This window comes from Salvelinus alpinus, chromosome 4, assembly GCF_045679555.1.
Source record: "Salvelinus alpinus chromosome 4, SLU_Salpinus.1, whole genome shotgun sequence".
Classification (NCBI taxonomy): domain Eukaryota; kingdom Metazoa; phylum Chordata; class Actinopteri; order Salmoniformes; family Salmonidae; genus Salvelinus; species Salvelinus alpinus.
The window spans coordinates 59429441-59440496 of NC_092089.1; the positions used below are offsets into that span (position 1 = coordinate 59429441).

The 11056-nt window shown below is 39.6% G+C and overlaps 1 protein-coding gene across 1 annotated transcript; it reads right to left on the reverse strand.

Moving 5' to 3' along the window:
- Positions 1-1981: 1981 nt before the first annotated feature.
- LOC139574038 (SLIT and NTRK-like protein 4) lies at positions 1982-8176 on the reverse strand. The gene is made up of 2 exons (XM_071398166.1): positions 7385-8176; positions 1982-6811 (listed from the first exon to the last, which is right to left on the reverse strand). The coding sequence occupies exons 1-2, from the start codon at positions 7475-7477 to the stop codon at positions 4268-4270; spliced, it is 2637 nt and encodes an 878-aa protein (XP_071254267.1). The 5' UTR covers positions 7478-8176; the 3' UTR covers positions 1982-4267.
- Positions 8177-11056: the final 2880 nt, after the last annotated feature.

Here is an 11056-nt window from a genome sequence, read left to right on the forward strand (position 1 = left end):
CCAGCCAGAAGGGATGTCAGAAATATGATTGGGAGCTTAATCGTTACAATAAAAGAGGTGGAATGCACGTGCACAGTCACACATACTTTGAGCAGATTACTAACGCAAATACAGATACACTTTATCGTTCAACCCCTCGCAGAGCAAAGTTAGCAAACTTATCTGGATAAAACATGCTACGGATAGATACAGTACATGTAAATCGTCTTGTAAACCCTGATGATGGGTTCAACCATGTGTAATTATGGAGCCAAGAAATCTGTTTCTTGGGTCATTACAAGACGAGGATGCATCAAAAAAAGACGTCATAGATCGTTGTATAGATTGTTCTACTGCATGTTATATCACAAAGGCAACTCCCATATGAAACAATAATGTGAAAATCTCAATGTCTATAAAATCACATGATAAACTGATGGAGTAAGAGATTCTGCTTTGAATATTACATCACAGGAAACCCAATCCATATGGATGCCATTATTGGTTTGACAAAACACAGCAATGCACTTCCTTTGCAATTCCACAAGGGATAAAATTCACACATTAAGTCACAAAAGAAGGTGGAAGCAACAGCATTTGAGGGATTATACACTGAGTATACCAAACATTAGGAACACCTCCTGCTTTTGTGACTTCATGTGTTAATTTTGTCCCTTGTGGAATTGCATAGTGCATTGCTGTCAAACCAATGATGGCATCGATATGGATTGGAAAGGGAGATACCTAGTCAGTTGTAATATTCAGAGCAAAATCTCTTACTCCATCAGTTTATCATGTGATTAAGTTACCCCCCCCCCCCAGAACAGCTTAAATTCATCAGGGAATGGAATCTACAAGGCGTTGTTCCACCGGGATACTGGCCTACAGGTACCCTTGATTCCAATGTGTGTAAAGTTGGCTGGATGTCCTTTGGTTGGTGGACCATTCTTGATGCACATTGACACAAACCGGTGTGCCTGGCACCTAATACAATACCCCGTTCAAAGGCACTTAACTATTTTGTCTTTCCCATTCACCCTCTGAATACACAATCCATGTCTCAATTGTCTCAAGGCTTAAAAATCCTTCTTTAACCTGTCTCCTCCCCTTCATCTACACTGATTGAAGTGAATTTAACAAGTGACATCAATAAGGGATCATAGCTTTCACCTGGTCAGTCTATGTCATGGAAAGAGCAGGTATTCCTAATGTTTTGTACATTCAGTGCATAATGTACAAACCTTGTCATCTCTATCAGCAGTTTCTGTAGTCAACATTCAGAACTGGCAACACATTAGATCAAAGTGTGTAACTATAAAAAAGAAAGACATCTGGTAAAACAGCTAAATGCAATGAAAAATCTAGGCTCTGCCAACGTGTTTACAGTCACAATGCAAATGCATGCGCACACACACAAATATGCAAACACACACAATCATGTAAAATTGACATCAACATGCAGTGCCCGCATTCATGAGTCATTTAGAGCAAATTAGCATGTTACAATATAGGTTACTTTTTTCAGAAAAACAATACTGAGGATGATTGAAAGTCTAAAAAGATTTCCAAGGGGTGTTTCACATGTTGTATTCACCAAATGAGTTCACCATTGTAAGAATGTAAACAAGAAAACACAACATGACAAACAGACCAAATACACAAACATTCAGTAGACAATGAGACGAATTATGGCATAAGTATAACCTGAGTATTCACTCATCAATTTAACATCTGCTATGTTGGCAAGGCTTATTTGTAAGCTAGACATTTCATACAAAAAGACAGAAAATAAAACAGAAACAGACTACAGGCAACAACAGGTAGTGACTATGGGCCCACACTGCAGTATGCACCAGACAATGGAAGCAAAACGATGAGACATCCATCTACTACATTACAGTACATGATCCCACGTCTCTCTAAGTGAATATGACAAATTAATAACATGAATGTTTACTGGCAAGAAACACCTAATTCATAAAAGACCATATCAGCCAAAAGGAAAACTAAAATGACATAAACATTTATTTGTGGGAGGAGTGCAAACATGAAATGCTTTTAAAGTACATAAAAAAACGAAGAAAAATAAACAAAAAATTAACAAAATAAATAAGTAGACACTGCCGATAACCACTAGATCCATATAGCATCAGGTGCATTGTTGTAGGTGCATACAGTATATTACAGAGTATAAAATTCAAGTTCACTTGACCTGTCCCTTGACAAACATCCTAACACTAGTTTAGTTCTCACCCACATCTTTAAAACGTTACTCCCTGTTTTACCATAGAACAAGACGCACCAAATATGCACCAGAACATCCGTAAAAGTTATGACACCATATCATCCTTTTACTCACTAATTAATTCCTCCCCTGTAAAGGATTACTGTAATGGCCTTAAAACAAAAAGAAAGAATAATGCCCTAAACATTCTTTTATCAGTCTAATGTGACATGATAAAAAATTTAAAAAAACACACAGCATTGATGATGGGGTTACATCATATGTATTCACTTTCATGTATATCTGTTGATTGCTGAATTGAGATTCATGTCACACAGTTTTAAAACAGATTTTGTGTTCAAATAGTCAACTAATTCTCAGGTTTTTCTCCATGAACATTCAAGGCTTTATTTATAAAGCAACTTAAACGACTGAGGAAACAAGATGACATTTTCTTGAGGAAAAGAAAAACACAGTGCATATAGGTGCTGATTTTAATACCTTGACTTAAACAGGTGTATACAATTAAAAACTAACCAATATACAGTATTCTGCTGTCTGATAGAAAATTTTATTTATTATATATTTGAAGGTACATTCTATCCATTGGTATTTCAAACACTCATTAACTTAACAATACTTTAAATAAGGACTTGGTCAAATAAAGTGGATAAAATAATTTGAAATAACAATATAAAATGTCTCCACAATATAACCTTGAATGAATAAATAACATAAAATATTTAAGCTATTATGATTGAGCATATTAATATTGCACATGGTGTTTGATGTGATTCTGTCCAGATCAGCTATATAAAGAAAATTCTTAGCCACACAATTGTCTTCCAAAGTTAAATTGAACTCATCTCATACACTACCTTTCTCTGCTTTCTATTCCATTCCCAGGGTACACAGTCAAACAATCCAGAATCATATCACTTTAATGCACATTTATTTTGGTTGCATAATGTTAATAACAAACATTTTACAAGATACTGTGGGATATAAGAATAAGGAATTTGTTCAACTTCAAATACTATTAGACCTCAGTTCGTGCAACATCATCACCTTTCTTTCAGGCCATCAGTAGAGTTATTGAAGAAACTCAGAAAACAGAAAGATTTAGACTAATAAATATTTTGTGGCTCAAGGTCTGAGCCTGAATTGCTTATGTATTCTACATGTCCATTTCACTTTTAAATAGTACCAATAATCTTTAAATAATCCTGCGTTGAAAAATAAATAAATAATGTAGGTAAATTAACTACCAATTGATAGTTGACAGGGGTCATCAACCATATATTAGTGTTTTTTATTTATTATATATATATTTTTTAATCGGTATAGTTGTTTTGTCTTCTGTTGTAATTTACAAACTGTCCCACAGATACAAATAATGTAGACAAAATAAATCCAGGTACGCTTACATGGCAAGCAGCTGTTTTCTTGGGCCTAAAAAAATACAGACATGTGCCATACCCAAAAATATCAAGAGGAACCACATTTCATTCAAACACTATTAACATGGCTCTTTACACAAAAAAAGTAACGGAATCATTCCAAATCTGCTATTCGGGTTGTAAGTACCTTTTGTTAGTGAAAACAAGGCATCAGGGCCCCCAGCAGCGACCAGCAGTGATCAGTTATAATCCAGGCAGATCGTAAGTGTCTGTAAATGGGGGATGCCAACAACGTTATATTCCCAGGAGAACTGCAAAGTCACAATTTCTGATAGTTATTTCATCCAAAATACTGATTCGATATTTCCACAAAAACACTGTGGAAGGGTCACGATGAGTAACACTCAACATTGTTTCCGTGACCCAATGATTTGGTTGAAAAAAAGTACCAATTTCAATAGCAGCAAAATACTACAATTGTCTCTTAAGGATGTCTTGTGGTATGATGTGATATTCATACATGTTATAATGGCATCACCACATCAGGGGAAAAGTCTGACTGGAGCCAGCTGTCCAGTTTATCCATTGGTCATTAAGGTTTTCCACAAGGCACTTTTGTAATTGGGGGAAGGGGGGGGGGGGGGGGGTTGAGTGGATACATAGCCTACATTTTACTCATTTGAGTCTGTTCCTCCAGAACCTGAAGGTAGTCAGGTGTACCTTGAAGTTTTGCTTTAAGTTCATAATACTCATTTTTCCTTTGCTCCACTACTATCTTACTATGGTTTCCCCCTATTACTGACTTTTTAATATTTTTGTCATGTGGTTTCTCTGGGTAACGGATCTCAAACCCACTCACCCCTATACTGTTGAAATCCAGCCTTTTACTGTCTAAAAAGTTTTGAATGAACATGTTGGATTCTCTCGGCAGGAACTCATCCAGCTCATCAATGGTGCTCAGTCTCTTATTTCGGGGGTCCAGGGGGGACAGTGAGTCCTTGTCTTGGTCAGTGCTGTTGCGCATTATTATTTTCTGTCTCTGGGAGTCAGCAAATCTAAAGCCTGACTCAGAGTCTCTAATCGAACAGGTGTGGCTCTTGCTCATATGCTCGATAGTTTGGGGGATGAACGTCTCCCCTCCCAGGTCATCCTTCTTGCTAGATTTGTTGTGTCTTCTGAGCGTGAGTTGCATGGAACCACACTCCTGATTTCCCATGCCCTCCTGGCGTCCAGGTGGCTTTTTATTGCGCCTGAGCACAAACACCAAGAGGCAAAAAGCAACAAATACTGTGAGGATGAGCACCACCAGGATACTGAGGATCATGATGGATAGGGGAACTGGACCTCCCGGAGGGGCCTTGCCCACCCCTGCTGGGGACAAGGAGTTCACCACCGGAATAGCACTGGTCAGGATGAAAGGGGATCTAGCTATGAGTTTGGGGCATAGGACCTCATTTTTCAGCAGCCTTAACTCTATATTGGAAAACTGCACTGGGGATGCGCATTTGATCTCTTTCGCAGCCACTCCGTCATTCAGCTTCTCCAGCCAAAGTTTCAGAGCCACTAAATCACAGGAGCATTCCCATGGATTGCCTTCCAGATCAATCTGAGTGAGAGACCTCAGCTGGTCTAGGACGCCACTCACAGGCAGAGTCATGAAATGGTTGTTCTTAAGATTTAGCCTAGCCAAGGAAACGCTAGCAAAGATATAGGCAGGGAGGCTCCTTAGCACATTATTGTTCAGATACAACAACTGCAGATTTGGCATGGAGTCAAAGGTCTCTGCTAACACCTCTTTTATGGAATTGTATTCCAAGTACAAGTATTGGAGGTTACTGAGCCCAATGAACATCTCAGGATGCAGCTGCTCTAGTTGGTTCCCATTGAGATAAAGCCTACGGAGGTTGGTCAGATTTGCAAAGACACCTTTTTGAACTGTGACTATTTGATTGCTGCCCAAATGTAATAAATCTAAACCCTCAAAACCTTGGAAATCAACTGGACTGATATCTTGTATATAATTACCACTTAGGTGTAGCTTCTTGGCATTTGTTGGTTTGGGAATGAGATCTGCTAGATTGTGTATACTTCTCTCTTGGCAACTCACACCAATTCCAAAGTCTGAGGGATGAGCTTTGCATGTGCAAGGCTGTGGGCAGGAGAGAGGTGGGGTTCTTGTTTGATAGGACATAATTGGAATATGTTTATTCAAACCAGGTAAACCAACAATCCCGTTACCATACATTTTAGATGGGTTTGTTGTTTTGGGATCTTTTGTGGCTATGGGGGGTATCGTAGTGGGTGCAGTGTCGGATGTTGTTTGGCCATTATCTGGCTGTGAAGGGGGCATCCTTACGTCAAAGTCACTACCTGTTCCCATGGGACACAGTTCCTGTTTGTTTGTTTCTTTCAACAGGCGTCCATACAGGTCACTAGGGGTTTCACATATAGCCTCCCCAATAAAAATGTTATAGGGCATGTTCTCCAACCAAGCTTTCAAGGGTAACAAATCACAAGTGCAATTCCATGGGTTGTCATCGAGCTGCAATTCCACTATACGTCCAATGTGTTCCAAAACTCCAAGATATGGTAGCTTCTGAATCCTGTTTCCTCTTATATCCAAATGAGTAAGGGAGGCAAAGCGAAAAATATTATCAGGAAGGATCTGGACGAGATTGTCATTTAGGATGAGAACTTTCAGCCTATGCAATTTGTTGAAGGATCCTTTTTCAACATACTTGATCAAATTGTAGTCAGCCTGGAGGTATTCCAAGTTTTCGATCCCATAGAAAGTGTCAGCTCGGAGGACTTTTAATTCATTGTTATTTAAGTGCAGCTGTTTCAATGAACTAAGGCCATAAAAGGCCCCTCCCTCGATGTTCTGTAATTTGTTGTTTCCCAGTTGAAGAGAGACTGCGTGTGTGAAATTGAGAAAGGAATTGGGGTAAAGGACGATCAATAGGTTATTTTGGAAATTCAAATGATAGAGGCTAGAGACCGGGGGCAGCAGCTGAGTAGGTCTGTACACAGTTATTTTCTCACAGTTCACATAGAGGACGTTCTCGATGGACATGCAAGAACAGGCGCTGCAAGTCTCCGCTGAGAGGTCAGAATCCAAGTCAGAAAACGTATTCGATACGGAAAAGGCCAAAAGAACTAGAAGCAGCATTTTGCCTTTTATAAATCCCCCAGAAAACCATTTAGTAACCTTTGAGAGGAAAAACAAACAAACAAACAATCAAAACACACATTTTTACTATACATACAAACAGTATTTCATAAATGGGTAGTTAATAGCCTACTGCGGATGTTAGTAACGCTTTGGCAACACATCAGGCTACATGAATGTACACACATCAACCCATTTCTTTATAGCAATACAGCTACCAAGTACTATTTTATCCTGAAAAAAATAGTACTTTCTCTCATATTAATAATAATAACCTAATAATAGACTAATAATAATTGCCCGATCAGCCTTATAATCATCATCTCCTTCTGATCCATAATGTTACCAAACATAAAATCACCAGAGGAATAAATCATTCTATATAGCAAGTGGACCAATTGTGTGGGCATATACCAGGTTATTCAACAAAAGAGGAGAAAATATATAGGCTACTGCATTCTACTGTATGGTGACATATTATGGGCTAAAACATCCCATGAAGCCTCTGCCCCAAAAGGGATCCAACCATATTATAATAAAAAAATATGAACAATGTAAAGAATGGATATTAAATCTTTCCAACCATGTATGAAAAAAGAACCGTTGTCTTACCTTAAGCGTTTGTAAATGTGGTTTCTTGAGAGACAGACATTGCTCCCATTCAGACGTCAGAATCGCAGTGAGCTCAGATTTCAGCCTATGCATCTCTTCTTGACAGACTCCACTTGTTTAAAACATGATTTCTCTCATAGGGTCTCCAGTGCTGTTGTATATCCATGAAGCATTTCAGTACGGCATGAACTAAAGACAAGGTGCCCACCTCTGCGTTAAGACAGAAGGGACTGAAGGCAAGCAGCTGAAGTGACTGCAAAACAACTTCAGCCTGCTCTCCAGTTCATGAGAGAGGAGAAGGAAACAAATTGTGCTGCTCCAACACCCCCAGTCCATAGAGATGCTCGCTGAAGTTGTACTGAATAGTTCAGGCAAAAACAAAACAGCAATAGGCTACCCACTCGATAAACCGAAATATATCATGCGCGGGTTTACTCACCTCAAAAAATATTAAATCGCGTCTCTTTTCGAATCATGTAGTTCACAGGGCTACCTACCAGTGATGTCTGAGGTTCAGCCAGTCTTTACACCAAGGCAAAGAAAATGAGGGGAAAAACACCACACTGATATTCAGGAGAAAAAAAGGAGAACAGCGGCTGTCGTGGGAAAATGTATCATTCAGTTCAGTCAGATGCGGGCAATATTCCACCAAATCAAGAAACTGCGTTCAAATAAACTACTGATAAAACAGTCATCAGGGATCCGGATAAGTGGGAAAAGGGTGTGTGGTTCTTGTAATAGCAACTATCCCTGCCTGTGTCATTGGTATGCTGCTTTACAGCTGCATTGAGCTTCCCACACGACTTGTGGGAGGAGAGAATGCAGAGATGCAGAGAGAATGGGGGAGGAGGGGAGGGGGTGAAGAGAGATGCAGGGAGAGAGAGATGAGTGAGGAGAGGGGGTCTCATAGACCACACGGAGAACTTCAGGCCTTGAAATATATATTTTAAGAAGTAGATACATAGTAATTTAACAGATTTGTGTAAATTGTGTTTCTTATCCTTATTATGATCATTACCCATATACACAATTCAAGAGGGCTTGGCACCTGGCATTCTATTTTATGATTGGAGTGTTTTTAAAACGGCACCGAACGTGAGCGGCATTCTAATGGGAACTCCTATTCAAGGTGAACTGCAGTCAAAGCAAAGCAAGCATTGCTCAAGGAATAAAAAAAACAATACCTCTCAAATGTGTTTTTGAGTAGTATGCATGGATTTCCCATTAGACACTAACTGCCGTTCAGCCTCACTTTAGTTTTCAGACAACAGGTGCGCACTTCCGAACTCCCTCATGTGACACCAAAAATAGACACCACTCAATGGTAGCCTAGACTTCACCTGTTTGTTCAACTAGACCATGTGAATAGCTCTAAATGTGTGAAACGCAAAGAGCTCTCCCTACGTTTCAATGGCACAGTGACAAATCACTAAAAGCTTTCTATTTTTGTAGAATATGAAGAGGAACAAAAAAGACAGAAACAATTGGAAAATTCAGAATGACACAGTGATAGTGAAAGTATGCTATTGTAAAGAATTATGTAAATGTATACTATTTTTTCCCATGTTAGTTTTGATATGAGGACATGTGGTACGGGTTGTGCAAGCGAGTGAACCCAAGTCATGGGCAGGATGTTACTGTATGGTTGGAGATATTTCTCACAAATGTAGAAATAAAAAGTAGCGCCCTCATCTGGCTGAAAGCAATTTTCACCTACTTTATAAACTTGGTCAGAGAGGAAGAGGTGATGCAAGATGGTTGACTCCGCCCAAAATCTGTCCGCACAGATTAAGGATAAGAGCAAGAATTTGGGTGTAGAATTTGGCCAAGATAAAAGTAAATTGCTATTTTGATAGGTGAGACTTATTTGATTGAATAGAAGTTTCATAATGCTTAGGTTGTTACGAGTGTATTGATATGTTTTCTACAAAAGATAATTGCGTAGAATCTCGCCTCCTCCCGCCTGCCTTTCACCTTTGCGGACATGTATTTATATTGTTAGAGCGGTAAGTCGACCATCTTGTAAATATAATAGATCATCTTTTGCCTGGTACCTATAGGCTACAGTGCGGCAGGGTCGTGCACAGCCCGCAGATGCCTCCTAAAATGATTTAGCCAAATTATTACCAACATATTTTTTTTGACATAGCCATAGTTCGTTATTTCCTGCACAAAACAATTGAGCTAAGATGTCTCAATACAAACGGATGCTCTCATCAGTGGTTGCGCTCGCTCCCCAACGGCTCCGACCCGCCGGCAGGGCGAAGCCCCCGCCCCCCGGCCCAAAGGGATTTTCTAAGGACAGGAAGGACCAGGCCCCACCGGACAGCCCAGGGGTCTTATTTATAATGTTGAGTAAATGTCACACAACATTTCTGAGTGCACCATTTATGAAAAGTCTATGCACATATAAAAACATTGAGATTTATAAACTTGGCACATGCCATACATACGCATGTTTGTCGTTATAAATCAGACCTGTCGTAAAACTGCACGCGTGAACAATCATTAAAACTCCGCCTGGAAAACACCTCCATTCACCTTTCCAACTCATAAATATTGTCAGTTTGACTGATAGGTGGGCCAGAGCAATGATGTGTTGCGTGGTTCTAGGTTGGATATTACCCACCCTACTCCCTAGTAGGCACACTACAGGAAACAATGGATACATACATTCAACATATAAACTACCTCAGTCCAGAATCTTTTGACGGCTGGACATTTCCAGAACAGATGCATTAGTGTACCGACCTCACCACAGCCATGTTGACACAAGTCTAAGAAGATTTTATCCATCCTTTTCTACGTGTGTGGTGTGATGTATGCCCTGTGTAAGATCTTCATTTGAATAATCTTATATCTAACACAATTGGATATGAATGTTATATTTTTTGATATTGCATCCCATTGTGCTGCAGTGATAAATAGGCTACACCCATGTCCTGCTCCCAACGTAACTGAGTAGGGGTTTTGCTATTTGGGGAGGAGAGGCCCACCAGCTTGTATAGGGTGAAAACTGTTCCTTTCCCAATAGCAACATTCCTCAGTTTGTTGTCTTAATCACTTTTAGATCCCACATCAATACCCGTTGAGGAAATACACTTCAGGCAAAACTCTTATATCAGCTCTTGGAATGGTATAATATATTCCCTTACGACCTGCCCCACCTGACTGATGTTTTGGCATTGCCAGGTAATATTAGCCAGTGTCTTTCCACCACAAGGGGTTGTTCCATATTGGACATGAAGGGAGGGATGCTCCATTGTTAGATAACCTTTTATGAAGTTTCCTTGCCACTTCACAAGATAACTCCAGTAGTGGAGTTACCTATCTTGCAATGTGAGTTTTTTCATAATTAATGAGTTCATGAGAAATGATCTAGTTTGATAGGCAATTTGTTGCATTTAAACATACAACAGAGAAAAGAGACTAAAAAGGGTACTTTTTCATAGGAGGGCAAAAGGGCAGGTGCTCCAGCACCCCTAAGGCTCTGTCTGTGCATGTGCCTGCAGCACAGTCTACACTCTTGATTGTTGACTGCAATGTAGGCTATGCTACAATTATACAACAAACAAATGTAAGTGCATAAGGCTATGATATCATTATGAAGCCAAATCCAAATACTGGATTGCCTATGGAGCCTATAGACTCAGTAACATCAGCAATAGGCCT

Excerpts from the sequence above, each read along its gene's own strand:
- LOC139574038 (XM_071398166.1), bottom strand. The coding sequence starts at position 7,477 with ATGCATAGGCTGAAATCTGAGCTCACTGCGATTCTGACGTCTGAATGG. Across the intron at positions 6,812-7,384 it reads CACATTTACAAACGCTTAAG|GTTACTAAATGGTTTTCTGG; the intron begins GTAAGACAACGG and ends TTCCTCTCAAAG.